This window comes from Pleurodeles waltl, chromosome 4_1 (assembly GCF_031143425.1).
Source record: "Pleurodeles waltl isolate 20211129_DDA chromosome 4_1, aPleWal1.hap1.20221129, whole genome shotgun sequence".
Lineage (NCBI taxonomy): Eukaryota > Metazoa > Chordata > Amphibia > Caudata > Salamandridae > Pleurodeles > Pleurodeles waltl.
This window is the reverse complement of record NC_090442.1, coordinates 651,702,382-651,723,689: the sequence shown is the minus strand read 5'-3', so window position 1 is coordinate 651,723,689 and position 21,308 is coordinate 651,702,382. Positions and strand designations below refer to the sequence as shown.

Here is a 21,308-nt window from a genome sequence, read left to right as displayed (position 1 = left end):
AGAGGACAGAATGATAGACTCTCTAGTGACTCTGGGAAGTGCATTATCCAACTTCATAGCCCATATGCGATTACTCAACAGTTAGCTAGACCATATACATTTGAGCTGCGCACTCATCACCCTCAGTACTGGACAGAGACTGGCACCACCATCTGCACTAAATCCACACTGGTGTATAAGGGGGTATCTGCTCTAGAACCGGTAACTACTTGAACGTACACCACTACCCACTACATCTACAAGTTCAACTACTGCCCATCAGAAGCTGCATCGCACTGGCACATGGATTGCCTGCAGTCACCAAGACAATAACCATCACCCACAGGAACCAGCACAGCACCCAATGGCAAGTACTTGACATCATTACTCATTGGCTCAGGAATTCATACCCGGATTAACACCCACATCTGCCCTTCATCAACATTACAGTGTCATCCACACTTGTACAGAAACATTTAAACTACTTTACAGACATGGGGCCTTCGAGAAACACCACCATACAGAGACAAACATGCATACTAAGCTACTAAGCTACCAGAGACAGTGATAAGCAATGAAACAGGGAGATGAATTCACTGGAAAGGAAGATGCACACATGGGTAAGAAGGGCCCTGGGCCATGGAATAAAGGCATGCTTACAGAGAAAGGGAGAATTGCATCAATGGGGACAGGTAACTAGCAACTCTGTACAGAGGACACTGACGTGGGATAGAAAGACACACTGGGATAGCAAGAAAATTGATACAGGTATTGGAAAAACCATAATAATGGTGGAACATAGTGTTAGGACAGGGAGACGCATAATAGGGCAGTGAAACATGCACTGACAGAAGTAATATACAGGCACCAGGACTATTCATAATAGGAAACAAAGACAAGAAATATATAAACAACTGGGCAAACGGACACTGTGGCTGGGAAGGCAGTGACACTTGGAAAGCAAGTACCAGGAGAGAAAACCGGCACAGTGAGACACACAGCAGCACAGAAAAAAAGCAAACATTTTCACTGACTGAGAATAACAAGCACACCATAAAAGAAATAGAAGACCGACTAATCTTACTCGGAGTGCTGGAAGGTCACAAAGAGACAATGTAACTGGTGAATCCTGGTAAATGCTGCATCTTCCCAAGTATGTTATACCATAACAAGAACCAGCAATATTCCTCATGCATTTCCAGATGAACATAAAGTCTCTAATGAGCAATTATGGGCAACCCAGCTTAACATTTATAACTGGTGCCTTTTATTCCTTAAAGAATATGCACTTTGATTTAACTAAATACAGCTATGTAGCTAACAAGGAATAGAGGCAGACAAAGTGGTATTGCCGCTTTTGCAAGTGACCCAATCAATGGGCAACAAGCCATTATTGTTTAATTAACCTTTACACACACACACACACACACACACACACACACAAAACTTGATGTTGCTGCCTGGCAAATATTATTTGACTGGGTTGGGGAATTTAAAATACGTTGGCATTTTGGAATGCAAGACACCATGCGATGAGTGAGCAAGATAGTAATAGAAAGAGTTGGTCAGACCCAGACAAAGAAAGAGATAAAGCGAAAAAGGAGAGCGAGTTAGAGACTGTCGGTCTGATTCACGAATGTAACTTGCATTTTTGAATCACTTATTCTAGTTTTGGTGATTCACAAAGGGCCAGATTCACAAAGGTAACTTACACACTTTTGAGTTATTTATACTTTTGACTTTGAGTTTACTACTTTTTGCTTCAGAACATCAGTGTAAGTTACTACAAGAAAAAAAAACACAGTAGCAAGCCAAACATCACACATAACCAATCACAAGTAAAGCAACACCCTACCATAGAAAATAACTGAGGTGGGGAATTAAAATAAAAAATAATGTTAAATTAAATATAATGATTTAAAATATTTAAGAATATAACTAAAATTATTTAATGTTTCAAAAAATCGCATAGATAACTATTAGGATAAAAGAAACAGTTTAATTCCCTATTTTGAATTAAAAAATAATGCAACAATAATTTTATTTTAAAGATTTATTTTAAAATTAAGCTAATAGTACTGAAGCATTTTATTATGTTCTACATTAAAAATGAAATACACAATTAGTTAACGTTAATGTTTCATATGAAATACTTATTTGTTTTCACAATGCTTTGTATTAATTTACTCTATACTTTACCATAGGGATACTCCACAGTTGGGAATGTAGATATCCAAATAGTAAAACGGTAGGGAATAATAAAACAAGTTTAACTCAAAAATATATATTAATATTTTATATTGTCCATAAATGTAAATCCATTTATATATGAAATTAAAAAAAAAATTCTGAAGTTTAAATTATTTGATTTATTTAAATTCTCACCTAGAGAAAAAAAAAATATTTTCAAATGCATTAAGTGATGTACAGAATTCAAATTAATGTAGTTATATTTAAATAAAAATTGTTGCAATATATTTTTTTATTCAATATAAGGTATTATAATAGTCTACAAATAATAAATATGTACTATTTTTAACTATTGTAAATAATTTCATTTGACATTTTTTCCTGTGGGGGTTTATTTGAATTTTATACCCTGATCATTTTCTATAGGAGCGTGTTGCAGTACCCTTCGTTGGCCATGTGTATTGCTAGACTTACTATGTTTTTTTTTCTCTTAGTAATGTGCGCTATGATTTTATGAATAGGCAAAAAGTAGTACACTTACTCAAAAGTGTAAACTACTCAAAAGTGTAAATGACCTTTGGTGAATCAGGCTGTGTGTTTTGTGGGGGGTTTTCTTTAAGAAACTTTGTACTGGAAGCCCTACAATGGGAGCGCTTTCTGACTGAACTCCAGCATTTTCAAGGACGGTTTTCATGGCGTAGGACGAAGCCCCTAAAGGGCAGCTTCAGTGGATGAGCAGGCCTAGGGGGAATTGGAAATACTTAGGATAACCTCTGCCATTCAACCTCGGAGACAGTCAGCTAAAGAAGCATGGTTATGCATGTAGAAGCTGGGGTCCTGGAAGCTTGCACAGTTCTCAGAGCTGTGTGTACGCGACATCTTTGAGCACAGATTTTTCATATCACAACATACCATAAACAATATAGATCAGTTTACAGAACATAAAATGAGCAGCATGTAATGTAGCACAGACAAGGCTGGCACGAACCATGAGGCAGGAAGGTGCCAGGCTCCGTTTTTACTTTTGTCCAGTTAAGGAAATAGTGTGACGGAAATACAGACAATATAATAGCTCTGTGTACACAAGCTACACAGAGTACGATATGTAGCACATGGAGTGCAGCAAGGAAAACCTTCATACAAAGTGCAGAACATTCAAAAGAGCATACAGTCCCAGAAATATTAATGGCGCCTATGTAAAAAAAAAAAAAAAAAGGACCTGCTGCCACAGAATATACTTACAAAAATATGGATGAGGCACAATCCATGAAACACCTCTGAATACACAGCATGCAGTGCCCATAAAGGCTACACAGCAAACAAAATACAAACACAAGTGCTCTATGTACAATGCACAGTGTAGGAAGCTGGCTATATATGTAGTGTACCAATTTAAGGACACTATGCAAATAGCCCAGGTCGACCCTTATTGGCTAATAGGGGTTAAAATAATAACCCTAAAAGTCCTTTTATGTTAGTGGGGGCGAGCAATTAGGCTTATCAGAGGATAGTGTTAAGCATTCATTGCACACACAGAGCCAGTAAGTGAGACACACTCAGACAAATCAGACACCAAGTTATCAAAATAACATTTTTATATCAATTTAGACACCAAGATCACCCTTTGCGGGTAAGAACTTCTTGAGTTATCAATCTTTAAGTCACAGTAGAATACACTTATTGAGTAAGGGGTAAAGTCGGAGGAGCCACCAAGAGTTCACTCCACTAAAGTTCACTTCGGAAGACACTGGGGCGTCGGGTGCAGGGGTGCATGACAGCGTCGGGTGTCCCATTCACTTTAATGGGAAATAGTCCTGGGGTAAAGAGGCTGCAAGTGGGGACTGGATGACTAGTCTGGCTGAACCCAAATGGTGGCTCAAGTCTTAAAGGTCTTGGGCACACAGGGACACTCTCAGTCCACTCAAACTAGGGATGTGGGGTTTGTGTGAAGTGGTGCTTTGAGACGTCGGGTCGAGTTGCTGAAGATCCCTGCAGTTCTTGGTTCCTGCAGAAAGAGGTTGCAGGCGGAGCTGGGCTCAGCTTCTGAGGGTCTCAGGACTGTTGGCACCATCGCCTCCCTTGGACTCAAGCTGTGAGGCTTGGGTGCCGTGGTACTTTGAGGCGTCAGGTCGAAGTGGTCAGATACTCACTGAGGCATGGTGATCTGGTAAAGAGGAGAAACAGGGCACTTGGGCCACTCTCCTCAATGGCCTTGTGGTCCTGTGTCCCTTCACTGTAGGTCTGCTTTGGTGCTGTTGGAATCCTAATAGTACCACCAACAAGCCTTGGTTGCTGCAAGCGGTCCAGTACCTCAGATATAAGGGCAGGGAACTCTGGGAGAGTTCAGCATCTCAGGACTTCAGTAAAGTGGCGGGGCTGCCTTCCTACGCTCCAAACAGTTTTGTCCTGGCTTGTTGTTTCCTCGGCAGGCCCAATGGCCAAAGAGTCAAAGTATCGGACTCTGCAGCTCCTCTGCTCCCAGGAAAACCTTTATCGGTTGTTGAAGTGCTGGGTCGTCGTCCTCCTATTGTTTGGGGGAGGGTGTCTAGCTCTTGACGAAGTCAGTCCCAGCGACTGTCTAAGAGAAAGCAGTCTGTCAGGGTTGTGTGTCAATCTTTCGTGCAGTCTTGTGGACCTCCTTCGTTCTTCCTCGGTTTCCAGTAGTTAAAGTCTTGAATTGACCTGCTTTACTGGTGTCAGTGGGTCCCCTAAATACTCAATTTAAAGGTGTTAAGGGGAGTGAAGGGTAGTAGCCAATGGGCCAACTTAACCTTAGGGTCATTACACCCCCTAGATGACGGTTTTCTGTGGGAAGTGGGCATCACTCAGACCAAGAGTTCCTAATTCCACAACACGCAAGTAGTGGAAATCTCCTTTTCGTGTTCACTTAGGGCTGCCCACCTTCGGGATGTGCTCAACCTGTAAATGTCACACACCTCCAGACTAGCTAATTTCCCATCTGGCCCTAATTTCCCATCTGGCCTGGTGCCAAATGGGCCTCAGGGCAAGGGGTTGCCTCTTGCAGATCTGAGGGAACCTTAGGTTGCTTATCAAAGGTGGCAGGGACTTTAAGGACCCTGGCCTTGGTATGCAGATGTATTGTCTATCCTGCTGGTGGAGGTAGTAACATCTCCTGTCAGATCAAGCACTGTTTCTGACCTCTGAAAGCAGAGGTTCTCACCTGCAGGTGGTCAGAAACTAGTCTGGGGTGGCAGGCTGGTCAACACCAGTCAGCCAGCACATTACAGGAGTAGTAGGTTTCAGAGGGCACATCTCAGATGTCCTCTGGATGATTGTCATAATAAATCCAAGACTGGCATCAGTGTTAATGTATTAAGATGAGGTCTTTTGATACAAAAACACCATTATTTTCTGTGCATCCATCATGTAGCGGGGTCACTCGTTATGATCAGTGTTCAGTACATGTTCTAAGCCGCCTGCCTGATCACTTGTAATATCTAGTAATAGAACTAGACATGCCAGAGCATATCTGCTTATGCAGACATGCTCTCTAATGCACCCTGCCTTAGGGGTCTTAAGACTTGCTGTATATGAGCTTTGCAACATGACACATTCTGACAGATTAAATTATTCAATAATAAATATGTGTATCATATTTCCTGATTAACAAGTTATGAAGTAAAAAAAAAAGTACATAAATACACTTCACAGATAAACAGTTGCAGCTCACATGATTTTGTTTCCCTATTTTCATTATAAATGAAAAACAATGAAAAAATACTGATTTCAAATATTTAAGAGCCTTACCTGGTCACGTCACTATTTGAAGGATCATCTTCCTGTATTTCTGACAATGATGCATCGCCATTGCTTAAACTTTCTATGATTGAAAGCTCGGTGCTACTTTGGGACAATTCTTTCGATTTGCTGAGGGTTGCCAGTGAAGTCACAACATTAGCCAATGTACTTAGATCGCCCTGGCATGAGTCAGTCTAGGACAGGGAAGAGAACATCTTAAGCATTTACATGGTTTAACACACTGCATTTGATTGTTATTGTAGTACCTTATTTTCTCTGTTAAACATACTAAAAGGATTTCACTTGACCACCTGCTCCCCACCCCCTAAATGCATCTTATGAACAGAATTCTTTTCTTCTGGCCTACTGTTCCTTACAACTTTGCCTTTGTTCTTAGCCATGCATTTGGGTACAAAACGCACAACAACTTGAGGGGTTCATCAGAAGTAGAGTATTATTGTATGGTAAATTCAAATGCCACTGCAAGTTGGGACACCAAATTAATTCTAAGGTTCTTTTCACTTTTAACAACTGTGAGGAAAGGCCCTTTTTGCAGGATAATCCCAATTTTGTGTTCCAATTTTTGTGGATTTACTGCTGCTTTAATGACTTGGACCACTGGTGGAGGAGTGGGGGATTGATGACCAGCACTCAGTGTACGTACTCTAACCCGTAAAGTATATATGCAATTGGTTAATATCCCACTGGCATATAAAACGTACCTATAAGTCCCTAGCATATGGCACTTTAAATACACACAGCCTGTAAGTTAGATGTCACTAGTGGACTGCAGCATTGAGTGCGCCTCCACTACAGTGACAGATTGAAAACACGCCTAGCACAGCTGTTTTAAAAATTAAAATTTGACCTGGCAAAATAAATCTTTTGTAAGGTCTAAACCAGCCTTTCTAATACTTATACATCACCCCTAATGTAGGCCCTAAACACTGATTGGGCAGGGTCGATGGTATTTAAAAAGTAGGACATTCGGATTGAAGTTTTACATGACAGTGAAAAATCTCAAACTCATTTTTCACTTTGGCAAGGGGGGCTCACCGAGAGATACATATTGGGTTACTTGGTAACACTTTATAAAGCATGACGTCAACTTTGGGAATAGCTAAAGCCCTGGTGCAACAACTCAAATTAATAGTACTTTAAAATCCAAACTGATGGTAAAGTCGAATCTAAAAATACTATTTTGAAAATGACACTTTTAGAAAGCTGTCATTATTCTGTCTAAAGCCTCTAGTAGCAGAGATAATGCCCAGCTGTCACGTGCAAATATGGACTCTTGAGGGATAGATTTTTCATAAGTACTTCAACAATAATATACTAGTTATTACTGAACTAGTGGCATTTTATTTACACATTACATAATGGAATAATTTCAAAATTATCAGATGCTATAGTATATACAATCAATATGTACCATTCCTATACCACAAAACTGTGTGAACATAAACCAAATTGTGTCTATTTAAGTAACCATATCACCAAAATAACAGCATGTAATGCAGTATACAATCCTCTGTACACTGTCCTTACATATAATTGTTAATGAGTGACTGCCATTTATCAATAGTCCATATTGTGCAGTCCATCATTCAGGTAGTCCATGATAGTTAGACCACTAGCCGTCTAAACAAGTAATCTCACTCATGCTGTGGATTTCAGGATGATGTTCTCTTGTATGTTGTGGTTTCTTGAGGCCTCCTTGTTTTTCCTGTCCTCTTCAGGAATATACAAGGAGTGGGTATCCTTAATGTCAAAGACAAGTAAACAAAAGAAAACTCCATCTCATTATGGGTCTTGCCTTAACCCTTCTAAATCACCTTGTGCTCATATTTACATTCTGTGTATCAATTGTGGTGAAAGGAAATTAAAGGGACATTACTTGTGCTCTTGATATCCAAATATGCAGTGACACATAGTACCAAAATGACGGTGTCCCAGCCCCTATTGTCAGAAAGAATTAGTCCGAATCCCCTTGGTGTGGGAAGGGGCCTCTGGGATTAACTAGGAAGACCACCAGCCTGAAATCCACAGCATGAGGGAGATTACATGAATACAAGGCAATTGGTCGAACTACCCTGGACTACCTTAACGACGGACCATACAATATGGAATATTGGCATAATGGCCATCACTCATTAACAATTAGATACAAGGATAGTGCATAGTGGATTGCATATTATATACCAAATGCTTTTGCGATATGGCTACTTATAGACACAATTTGGCAGTCCTGGAACTGGTTTTGTAGGGGACGTTCCACATTCCACTGGACACATTTCAGGGGCTTGCTCATAGCTATGACCCAGGGAAGGAAGATTCTGACATCTTGGATCTGGGTAGAGAGATGCATTACAGCATCATTTAGTGCCAAACCCCCAGAAAGTGATGTAGGAGTCAGTAGGGTTGCCCATGTAATTTTTATTCCAATTGGTTGGAGAGTCTCCCCACCCATAAGCTTCCACAGCAAAAAATAAACAGTAAAAAAATCAAGGAACCACATATATTCAGTCCGGTATGCTTAGGATTGTTCAATATCACATCTATTTATTGAATCATCCATTTTAATTTCCAAATTTACTTCATGGATTCATTATCATTGTTACTAAGTCATAGGTACTCCTAATCAAAAAAGTGAAGGTGAGTATTGTGATACACAAGGAAAGTGCTGGTGTTATGTACAATATCTACAAAGATATACAAAAAATGTGGTTAAAAATTGAACGTGAACTTCCAGTAGGCTCCTTCAATCCAGGAGTCCTGAAGTCACTGAATTATGAAACATAAAGCCACACATAATTTATGTTGACGTTTCGACCCTGGGAACAGATATCAATCAGCAATGGATCATCATCAGGACTGGGAATTTCTTTATAATGGTAGCATCTATCATATCCGATGTATCTAGTTCACTTATTGCAGTTCTCACAAGTGACAGTAACCAGAACCATTGGTCGTCATCGATCATTAATGGCATCAACCCACATGTCGTATAGTGGTAATCTTATTGGAAAAGGAATCACCATATCATAGGAGTCTGTAGCATATATGGATGACTCCACATCAACCGCCACACTTTCTTTTACAAGCCGTTCTGGCAGGGGTAATGGTGCGCCTGCGTTCATTCTTTCAGTCCGTAGCGGACGCGATGAATCAGCCGTAAGCTAGTGCCAGGCATAACTGTGGCACTCCTGGCTACCTTCCTCAGAACACTGCTAGACCTGTGGAAAACTGAAGAAGGACTGCACCTTCTGAATCGAAGTACTGGAACCATGAAGAAGGAATGAACTTACTGTTTTACCTGTGAAGAAAAACTCCAAGAGCTGGACCTGCTCCCACCTGAACCCAGAACAGAAGCGTGGATGGCAAGGGCTAGTTGGCTAGCTTCCTGATAAGCTCAAGGAACACAAAAGCTACAAGACGCCTGCTACAAAGAGTCCCCCTGAACATTTCCAACTGGACTTGGCCTGGACCCTGCTGGTGGCTTCTACGAGTCCCAGCTCACCAAGGGGTTCCCAAAAGGTCCTCCACACTTGGCCGGTGTTAGTGTACTCGCTCCCCTCAAGACTGCAAAGGTGAGCACCACTGAACTGCAGCCAATGTCCTTGCACTGCTGAAAGTTTTCAAATGGCTGGTTGAAGTCAGAAGGTAAACTTTTCAGTGATATACCTGATGCCTGTAGCTGACCCATGCTTATTGGGCTTAACTTTTGTCTTTGAACCGGTCTAGTAGGACCAGATAGACACCCACGGTTGGCCCTGTGTGCTTACTGTGCTACAAAACTCTAAAACTCCTACAACTCATACATTTGCGTCCCCTGAAGCATTTTTGAAGTTTTGGAGTTTACTTGCTCAGTGCCATTTTTTATGATTTTGTATAACTTGTATTAGGCATTTTATTGTGTTGGACTTTCAAAGTGTTCACCGATTTTGGTACTGATAAATGCATTATATTTATTCCTTTGAGTTAAACCCAACTGGTCTGAGCCACAGCTGCCCAGGACTGAGCCAAAGTTTAAAGCAAACTAATTAGACCAGGTACAGAATAGTGACATTATTACTTGGTGAGGTTTCACAACCACCCTAACTAATAATCCACTTTCACACAACAATTATATGTTTATTGCTAGTTATTTATAGATAGCATTTTCTAAGTCGACAAGTTTTGGCTACTTTTGACAACATTGTTTCCCACAACGTTTTCAAAAATCACTTTTCAAAACCATCTTTTATTGTGATATCATTTTTCTATCTAGTGTATTTCATTATGATGACAAACATTTTTTCATCAATTTCCACCTTCCCTTAACATATTGGTATTTACTTTTTTTGTTTTTTGTTTTTTTGTTTTCTTGTAGGTCAGTTGACATATGCATTTCTATTCAAGCATGCTTTTGCACCTATATCTTCCAACGATCTAGCTATATACAAATAACGCAGTCTTTTTATGTTTTGGTAGTAAATAAAAAACAGAGTATAACGAGGATGAATAGTTATGCACACAGACAAGTTTTGGTTTTTATTTTGTGGTATTGTAATTTAGGAAAAAAATCCCAGCTTCTGTTTAATTTAAATATATGATTTTGTTTCCAGATTACTTATAGAATTGTATTTTTTGGGGGGGGGTGGGGGGAGTGTTATACCCTACCCAAACTGCACCATTTCCTTTGATTATATGTTTTCCTCATCCCTCTATCGATAAACACAAATACTTGTATGTATCCTTGGCCAATATATTCTTAAATGTCCAGTTTCTGTTCAACATTATTGGTAATGTTTTAAATTAGTTACACAATGTTTTTACATAGAAATTATTAAAAGTTACTTTTAGAAAATATACTGCAAAATTACAAACACATGCTAAGCTAAATTTCTTTTTTGCGCACTAGAATGCAATGATTACTTTGGTCTAAGATGTTATGGAAAAACTATAGTATTGTGTAAAACAAATATATATATATTTTTGGAAAGTCAGTTTTGTGAAAGATCCCACCCTAGGTTGCACCAATTCATAGATAACCATTCTGCTCCAAGATATTTACATTCAAACACTCCCATTAGCAATCAAGGTTCTCCATTATGTTTCAGTTTGGCTTCTAATTTTTATTTCTTTTCTTTAAATGGTCTGCTGGCCGGCAGTTCACCTTTTTTATAAAAAAATATCACTCTACACCTTTCCTCGAGCTCAACATGTCACTCTAAATTTTACAGAAACTGTTTTGCAGATATGTATCGACAGATTCATGTCATTACAAAATCATTCTCTGAGGTTCCTGATTACGCAATTGTCACCTCAGAAATATTAGCATAAAAGAGAATCATACATCATTACCTTTCATTCCCTGGTTCCTTTATTTTTTTTTAATGTAAAGATCTCGTGGAGGTGTTGGAAAAGTAACTTGCCTGTCATCATAGTTTTCCAACACAAGTAGAGTTAATTAATGCATACATTCTAGAATCCCTCAAAACGATGCCAAGATCCCTGAGGGCACTTAAACCTTCTTACAGTGAGTTAAGGAATAGCCATGACAGTAATTTATGCATACCCTTACAACCTGGATCTTCCCCATTTTTAACATTATGGGAATATTAAATAGCAGAAAAGAATTACAAAAGTATGCCTGGATGTGGACCAGCATCAAGCTTAAGCAAACAGGTTGCGCAGAACGCCCCGATAACCTAACATCAATGCTAGTCGAAGCCTCGAAGGCACAGTGCTGGTAATATGTACATGGTGTCATCCAAGCACCGCCGGGCAGATTCATCCCTAAAGAACACTTCTGATACTGCCTAAGCATGGCTGGAATGTGCTCAAGAGGCTAAATGGAGGCTAGGCTCTCTGCCAGTCAGAATAGATAAGCAGTCACTCTCTCAGCATAGTTGACACTAAAAGTCGCATAAGCAAATAATTGGTAGAACACAGGTTAGGGGTTTTATTAAGGAACAAAGCAAGAAGCTCTACTTATGTCAAGATTGTGAAGTATTTGCTCAGTCATCGGAAAACGTGCATGTGGCAAGATGTAGGTTAAATAACCTCTTGATTCAAATGATACTCACACAGACTTTTTGGAATCAGGGTAGTCAAGGGTTGAGGACCAGCTTTTCCTAGTGTAACATTTTTAATGGTTCTGAGGCACAAATTATTACAGTAAGTTCTGAGGACATTACTTGCAAACTATACAATGGTAGGATCACAAAGTATGAACACCCCCAAGAAAAAAAGCTTTACATCACACAAGGCCAATGGCTTGAAGGAACTACACTGTATCCTGGTGAGGATAAGTTAGAGCCCTCAAGGGACTGATTCCCGATTTGTGGAAAAAAGATGCATTAGGCCTGACAGATGGTTTCTGATAGACCAAGGTCTGCTGCCTGCTTTTCTTAATATTAATCAGGACTGCTAAGGGTTTAAGAATTTTAACTTGTTTTAGCTACTGGCATTTTCCAAGTTAGATAATAAGAACATCGGAAGAGATTTTTGATAAGTCTTGATAAGATGCCTAGTTTGGCTGATGATTGATTTTTCTGCCAGTCCTTTTGTATCTTAATGCTCTTGTCAGAACATTCAATTCATGAGAGAACCAACTGATATTCACATTTTTAGGAGTGATTTTTTATTTTTATTTTTAACTGAAAGGGTGTAGATTTAGTCGCAGGTCTGGCTATAGGAATACTGTCATGTATTGCCCCTGGCAGATGTTCCTACGGTTTATTGACATATTGGGTCATATGTCCTCAAAAACCCTCCTACTTTAGGTTCTTGGTATTTCTATATTTGAGAAGATAACTTATATTTACCATTATTTGGTAGTGATTTCGTAAATGAAAAAAATAAATAAAAAAAAGAAAGCTCTAATGCAGCCAGTCCAGTGGGAATGTGCTAATATGTTTTAATACCTGGTTACTAGTTAAAATCCAGTTCGATATAGGCCTCTTGATGAATGGAAAGTATGGCTATTTGGGTAATTCTTAGCTAAGTACGTTTTACAGTTCTATCCCAGCCCTATCCCTTTTGTGTCCATACTGTTAGGAGTTTTGCACTGTTAGATACAGTGCCCACCAGCCACCAATGATTTCTAGGCCCTGTTTATGGTTTCTTATTTGCAAACTGTTGATTATGTTTATGCACTGATGTAAGGAAATGCCTCCTTGGCATGGTTGCCCCCTGACTTTTTGCCTTTGCTGATGCTATGTTTACAATTGAAAGTGTGCTGAGGCCTGCTAACCAGGCCCCAGCACCAGTGTTCTTTCCCTAACCTGTACTTTTGTATCCACAATTGGCAGACCCTGGCATCCAGATAAGTCCCTTGTAACTGGTACTTCTAGTACCAAGGGCCCTGATGCCAAGGAAGGTCTCTAAGGGCTGCAGCATGTCTTATGCCACCCTGGAGACCTCTCACTCAGCACAGACACCCTGCTTGCCAGCTTGTGTGTGCTAGTGAGGACAAAACGAGTAAGTCGACATGGCACTCCCCTCAGGGTGCCATGCCAGCCTCTCACTGCCTATGCAGTATAGGTAAGACACCCCTCTAGCAGGCCTTAACAGCCCTAAGGCAGGGTGCACTATACCATAGGTGAGGGTACCAGTGCATGAGCATGGTACCCCTACAGTGTCTAAACAAAACCTTAGACATTGTAAGTGCAGGGTAGCCATAAGAGTATATGGTCTGGGAGTTTGTCAAACACGAACTCCACAGCACCATAATGGCTACACTGAAAACTGGGAAGTTTGGTATCAAACTTCTCAGCACAATAAATGCACACTGATGCCAGTGTACATTTTATTGTCAAATACACCCCAGAGGGCACCTTAGAGGTGCCCCCTGAAACTTAACCGACTATCTGTGTAGGCTGACTAGTTTTAGCAGCCTGCCACAAACCGAGACATGTTGCTGGCCCCATGGGGAGAGTGCCTTTGTCACTCTGAGGCCAGTAACAAAGCCTGCACTGGGTGGAGATGCTAACACCTTCCCCAGGCAGGAATTGTCACACCTGGCGGTGAGCCTCAAAGGCTCACCTCCTTTGTGCCAACCCAGCAGGACACTCCAGCTAGTGGAGTTGCCCGCCCCCTCCGGCCAGGCCCCACTTTTGGCGGCAAGGCCGGAGAAAATAATGAGAAAAACAAGGAGGAGTCACTGGCCAGTCAGGACAGCCCCTAAGGTGTCCTGAGCTGAAGTGACTCTAACTTTTAGAAATCCTCCATCTTGCAGATGGAGGATTCCCCCAATAGGGTTAGGATTGTGACCCCCTCCCCTTGGGAGGAGGCACAAAGAGGGTGTACCCACCCTCAGGGCTAGTAGCCATTGGCTACTAACCCCCCAGACCTAAACACGACCTTAAATTTAGTATTTAAGGGCTACCCTGAACCCTAGAAAATTAGATTCCTGCAACTACAAGAAGAAGGACTGCCCAGCTGAAAACCCCTGCAGCGGAAGACCAGAAGACGACAACTGCCTTGGCTCCAGAAACTCACCGGCCTGTCTCCTGCCTTCCAAAGATCCTGCTCCAGCGACGCCTTCCAAAGGGACCAGCGACCTCGACATCCTCTGAGGACTGCCCCTGCTTCGAAAAGACAAGAAACTCCCGAGGACAGCGGACCTGCTCCAAGAAAGGCTGCGACTCTGTTTCCAGCAGCTTTAAAGAACCCTGCAAGCTCCCCGCAAGAAGCGTGAGACTTGCAACACTGCACCCGGCGACCCCGACTCGGCTGGTGGAAATCCGACACCTCAGGCGGGACCCCAGGACTACTCTGATACTGTGAGTACCAAAAACCTGTCCCCCCTGAGCCCCCACAGCGCCGCCTGCAGAGGGAATCCCGAGGCTTCCCCTGACCGCGACTCTTTGAATCCTAAGTCCCGACGCCTGGGAGAGACCCTGCACCCGCAGCCCCCAGGACCTGAAGGACCGGACGTTCACTGGAGAAGTGTCCCCCAGGAGTCCCTCTCCCTTGCCCAAGTGGAGGTTTCCCCGAGGAACCCCCCCCTTGCCTGCCTGCAGCGCTGAAGAGATCCCGAGATCTCTCATAGACTAACATTGCGAACCCGACGCTTGTTTCTACACTGCACCTGGCCGCCCCCGCGCTGCTGAGGGTGAAATTTCTGTGTGGGCTTGTGTCCCCCCCGGTGCCCTACAAAACCCCCCTGGTCTGCCCTCCGAAGACACGGGTACTTACCTGCAAGCAGACCGGAACCGGGGCACCCCCTTCTCTCCATTCTAGCCTATGTGTTTTGGGCACCACTTTGAACTCTGCACCTGACCGGCCCTGAGCTGCTGGTGTGGTGACTTTGGGGTTGCTCTGAACCCCCAACGGTGGGCTACCTTGGACCAAGAACTGAACCCTGTAAGTGTCTTACTTACCTGGTAAAACTAACAAAAACTTACCTCCCCCAGGAACTGTAAAAATTGCACTGTGTCCACTTTTAAAACAGCTATTTGTCAATAACTTGTAAAGTATACATGCAATTTTTATGATTTAAAGTTCTTAAAGTACTTACCTGCAATACCTTTCGAATGAGATATTACATGTAGAATTTGAACCTGTGGTTCTTAAAATAAACTAAGAAAAGATATTTTTCTATACAAAAACCTATTGGCTGGATTTGTCTCTGAGTGTGTGTACCTCATTTATTGTCTATGTGTATGTACAACAAATGCTTAACACTACTCCTTGGATAAGCCTACTGCTCGACCACACTACCACAAAATAGAGCATTAGTATTATCTATTTTTACCACTATTTTACCTCTAAGGGGAACCCTTGGACTCTGTGCATGCTATTCCTTACTTTGAAATAGCACATACAGAGCCAACTTCCTACAACTGATGTTTATTCCTGTTTGACAATGTGTCATATGTAATCTTCGTTCCGAAAGTATGCCTTTAAATTATATATTTATATATTAATATAAAAATAGCTGTTTTACATAAAAGTAGTTAAATTGTATGTGTAACATGAAAGAAGAATTTCCACAAGTTTTCTCTCATATTTTCTCACTAATCCAGGGGACAGTTTTTCACGATTGCTGAGGGAATTACTGTAAAAATGTCTTTAGCTCTTTCGAGCAGAATTTAGCATTTAGCATACGGAACTTGTTGTCACAATAGCATACATTTCAGTGATAATGATTATTAGGCAGGACATGCATTAGGATAACATAACAAGCTGTGTGCTTTTATAATATTTACTCATTTTTCATGTATAATCGCCAAACTGATTTTAATATCTGTTGTAATACGTTTCCATATTCTCCCCACTCAAAATGGTTTTAATGCAACTGTATAAAATGGTATATTAGCTTTCTTGCGTTGCTTCTCTTGGAGGAGAAGGTGAAGGGAATCCACTTAAATCCCCATCTCTCTTACTAATAATGTTATTTTCCTAAAGTGAATTTTCTTTGGGCAAGTTCACTGGATTTTTGTGTTTTTCTTTCCACTTTGAATGGCAAGTTGTTATATAACTGCACTTACTTACAGGTCCAGGGAAATCTACTTGGGGTGGTCCGGAGATATCCCAGTCACACTATATAATAAGTATGAGGTTTCATAACTATACTATATTCTAAAGCAACGAGGGGCCCCATATAAGGTGTCCGCTACGGAGGCCAATAATTAAGACTGATCATCCAGGTTTCACCCATTTTCTCATTTAATTGTGCTGTAAGGTGCTCATATGTAATATATTTAACTACTATGCACAAGTGAAAAGATTAACATTGTTACTGGTGCTACTCATTCCTTATTCAACTATCTCTACCAACTCTAATTACATTGTGAACTTCCAAAAGCAATCATTATGTTGGCGCCAGATGCATCATCAAGCCAGGTTTAGATTTTTATAAACAGGAAAGCCAGCTCTTAATAATTTATAAACGTTCTAATAAGCACTAACATGTCTATCATACTCAACAAATAGCCCTAATATTTTTTTCAATCCAACTCAATTGCTAGTGTAATATTTTGTCTGTAACTCGGAAAAGCACTTGTGTTAAAATTGAAAATTAAAAACAGACAAACAGAAAATAACACTAGCCCATAGCTTTTAAAATAACTGGTTCTAATTACACAAAGAAGAATTGTTACATAATTTATGTTTTATAATAATAGGGATGCTGGACTAACCATTTAGTTCTCATTACGCAAGTCAAGTTCTTTAAATTGTAGCAGAGACATTCTCATTATAGGGCAATTGCAAATGGATCCATGTTGCAGTTAGCACTTCCCCCACACTTTCTGCCTGATATTGATGCTGACTTGACAGAGTGTGCTGGGACCCTGCTAACCAGGCCTCAGCACCAGTGTTCTTTCACTAAACATGCACCATTGTTTTCACAATTGGCAAACCCCTGGCACACAGATAAGTCCCTTGTAAAAGGTACCAGTGGTACCAAGGGCCCTGTGACCAGAGAAGGTCCCCTAAGGGATGCAGCATGTGTTGTGCCACCCTAAGGGACCCCTCACCTAACACATGCACACTGCCATTGCAGATTGTGTGTGTTGGTGGGGAGAAAAAGGTGACATGGCACCCCCCTCAGGATGCACAAAATACTGCCTGTGGCATAGGTAAATCACCCCTCTAGCGGGCCTTAAAACCCTGAGGCAGGTGCACTATACCACAGGTGAGGGCATAGCTGCATGAGCAATATGCCCCTACAGTGTCTAAGTCCATTCTTACACATTGTAAGTACAGTGTGGCCATAATAAGTATATGGTCTGGGAGTTTGTTATCAAACTTCTCAGAATAATAAACCCACACTGATGCCAGTGTTGGATTTGTTACAAAACGCAAACAGAGGGCAGGCATCGTAGAGATGCCCACTGTATTATACCCAATCCTTCAGTATAGGACTGACTGGTCTGTGCCAGCCTGCCACTGAGAGATGAGTTTCTGACCCACTGGGGTGAGAGCCTTTGTGCTCTCTGGGGTGAGAAACAAAGCTTGCACTGGGTGGAGGTGCTTCACACCTCCCCCCTGCAGGAACTGTAAAACCTGGCAGTGAGCCTCAAAGGCTCAGGTCTGGTGTTACAATGCCCCCAGGGCACTCCAGCCAGTGGAGATGCCCGCCCCCTGGACGAGCCCCCACTTTTGTCGGCAAGTCCAGAGGGATAATGAGAAAAACAAGGAGGAGTCACTCCCTCAGCCAGATCCACCCCTAAGGTGACCAGAGCTGAAGTGACCCCCTCTTTGGAAAATCCTGCATCTTGTCTTGAAGGATTTAGCCCAATAGGGATGTACTCCCCTCCACAAAGGGGGGAGCACAAGGAAGATGTAGCCACCCTCCAGGACAGTAGCCACTGGCTACTGCCCTGTGACCCTAACACACCCCTAAATTCAGTATTTAGTAGCAACCCTGAAGTTCAGATTCCTGACGACCTAACAAGAAGAAGGACTGCTGACCTGAAAACCCCACAGAGAAAAAGGAAGACGACAACTGCTTTGGCCTCAGCCCTACCGGCCTGTCTCCTGACTCAAAGAGCCTGCATCAGCGATGCGTCCTGCAGGCCCAGCGACATCTGACAACTCAGAGGATTGCCCTGCAATTCCAAAGGACCAAGAAACTCCTGTGGACAGCGACCCTGTCTAAAACAAGAAGACGAAACCATCTTTAAAGGGACTCTCACCTCACTCCAGAAGCGCGAGTCCCCCACCACTCTGCACCCACGCCCCTGACCCGTGTCCAGAGAAACCAACACCACAGAGAGGACCCCCAGGTGACTCCGAAAACATGTCCACCCTGTGCCGACCTTTCCGCACCCCCCCAACGACGCCTGCAGAGGGAATCCAGAGGACCCCCTGACCGCGACTGACCACTAATAAAGAAACTCGACGCCTGGAAGAAGCACTGCACCCGCAGCCCCAAGGCCGGTGAAGAATCAACCACTGGTGCAGCAGTGACCAGCAGGCGGCCATCACCCTTGCCTAGTGCGTGGCTGGCCCGAAAAGCCCCCGTGCCCTGCCTGCATCATCTGAGTCACCCCCGGATACCTCCATTGATTCCTCCTATACAAAACCTCACGCCTTGTTTGCCCACTGCACCCGGCCGTCCCTGTGCTGCTGAGGGTGTATTATGTGTGCCTGCTTGGGACCCCACCCCCCAGTGCTCTACAAAATCCCCCTGGTCTGCTCCCCGAGGAAGCAGGTACTTACCTGCTATCAGACTGGAACTGGAGCACCTCTAATCTCCCTATGCGCCTTAAGTACCTTACATTTAATGTACTTGCCTGCAATTTGACTCTTGTGGTTCTAAAATAAATTAAGAAAATAATATTTTTCTATATAAAAACCTATTGGCCTGGAGTTAAGTCATTGAGTGTGTGTTCTCATTTATTGCTTGTGTGTGTACAACACATGCTTAACACTACCCTCTGATAAGCCTAACTGCTCGACCACACTACCACAAACAGAGCATTAGTATTATCTATTATTGCCTCTGTCAAACCTCTTGGGGAACGCCTGGACTCTGTGCACACTATCTATCACTTTGAGATAGTATATACAGAGCCAGCTTCCTCCAGTAATTAATAAATGGAATGCTTTCATATACAAATAGTTATCTCATCGCTTGAATTTTACATTACCAGATTTGTCATGTTTCAGAAGATATTGCATGATACTATACCTTTTCAGGAGACATATTTTCTTGCTTCAGTGCAGACTGAATGTTGACCAGCATTCCAGGATCCAGAAACCCTGATTGCCTAAAAGAATAAGGCAAACATTAAGTCAATAAACAAACAAGTAGAAAAGTTAAGCTTACATGTTTACACAAAGCCAGAGTACCTTTGTGATCGGTTGTCTGTTACAAATGTGGTGGTGGCAGCAAGAGGACTTCGGAGATCTTTCCTGATATAGATCTTCTCTGTGGAAGCAGCACAGTTGGATGATCTCTCTCTGGGAGATTCAATGGGTTTCCTTTCACACTGAACCGCTAGAAAAAACAAAACGCCTTTTTAAATAACAATGGACCAATGCTAATAACTTCAAGTTCAAAAGTAAAAGACTACTAATCCCAATTTACTAGTTCTCAAAAACTAATTCTGTCTTAGTAAGTGCTTTAACTGTAAACAAAGAGCCACCAGGTTAACATGCTGCCTCTTACAAGATATGGAATACCACAGTTCTTTAGACAGTTTATTCAATACACTCCGTATAAAAGAAGAGTTTATATCAACATTTTCAATATACAACAGAATTAGCATGCAAGAGTAAAATACCTAACTGAAGCTATGAGATCATCAAGACTCATTGTACAAGTAAATTACCAGCCTTGAAATAAATACCCATCAGCATCTAATGAAACTCTTACACTAATATTATACTGTTATCGGACCATATTGTCCATATCCTGCAATCTCTCATTCCCCAGAATGTGGGTCCAACGGTCCCCAAAGTTGTGCTGTTCCCATCTATTACATCATATTATGGCAAACAAAAACTAAAAAGCAAAAGTCCAGCTGGACAGACTGAGGCCAGGTTATCTTATGTCCCTCAACATTCATTATAAAGGGAATTGTTTTGAAACTTAGGTTCAAATCCTTAACAGACCGTGGACTACATAAATAAAGTCCACTTAAATGCACTGTCTACATTTATTTTATGTAGATATCATCAAAATTAGGTATGGAACCAGCCCTCATGGACCCACGATAGAAACCCCTGATGAACAAAATACAGAGAACTGTAATACAGAGAGCTCTAGATATGGGATGTGGAATGAAGTATATACCTCAAGATATGGATACAAAAACAAGGAATGGCCTCTGAATCATTGTCTCTGCTAATTCTTTTAAAGCTTATGCAATACAGACCGCCTTTATCAGATCCTTATCAGTGTATTCTCGGACTCTGGTCACTGACAGTTCTCTAATGGTAACATCAAATGAGAAAAGCCTAATTTAACAGTCTCACAATAGTAGAAGAGCTACATAATAGATTATCAAGAAGATATTTCTGGTTGGTTCTCTATCAGAGGTGAAGTTGTAGTACTCAAACCACAAGACTGGAGAACAATCCATTCAATTGAGATGTGGCATATGCCTTAAACTGGTTTCCATAATGGTCTACAAATCAAAAGCTGTTATGTATAGACCCGTGATTGAAAACATTCCTTAATTACACATGCCCTATGGCTACCATCCAGCCGTTCTCATTCTCAGCAACCCCTAGAAGAACCAAGGGTGAGGTACTGCAGGCTAATAGAAAGGAGCATGTGTCAGAAGCAGGTGTAGTGAGACTGGAGAAATATCAGGTGAGGCAAGATTCCTAATTGGAAATATAGAAACATCTGCAGGTACAGACCTACAGTGAGACAGTCAACTATGTTAGATCCAAGACGTGAAGCTGTTGGCATCTCTAGAGAAAGGCCTACT

General features: G+C 41.7%; 1 protein-coding gene across 4 annotated transcripts in view; it reads right to left on the bottom strand.

Moving 5' to 3' along the window:
- NR2C1 (nuclear receptor subfamily 2 group C member 1) overlaps window positions 1–21,308 on the bottom strand; it is a 338,385-nt gene that overhangs the window by 127,177 nt on the left and 189,900 nt on the right. For all 4 annotated transcript variants that reach the window (XM_069229104.1, XM_069229106.1, XM_069229105.1 and 1 more), the window contains 3 exons: window positions 19,720–19,867; window positions 19,559–19,637; window positions 5,938–6,122 (listed from right to left, as the gene is read on the bottom strand). In XM_069229104.1, coding sequence (XP_069085205.1) covers window positions 5,938–6,122; window positions 19,559–19,637; window positions 19,720–19,867 — 412 coding nt within the window. The remainder of the gene's footprint in view (window positions 1–5,937; window positions 6,123–19,558; window positions 19,638–19,719; window positions 19,868–21,308) is intronic.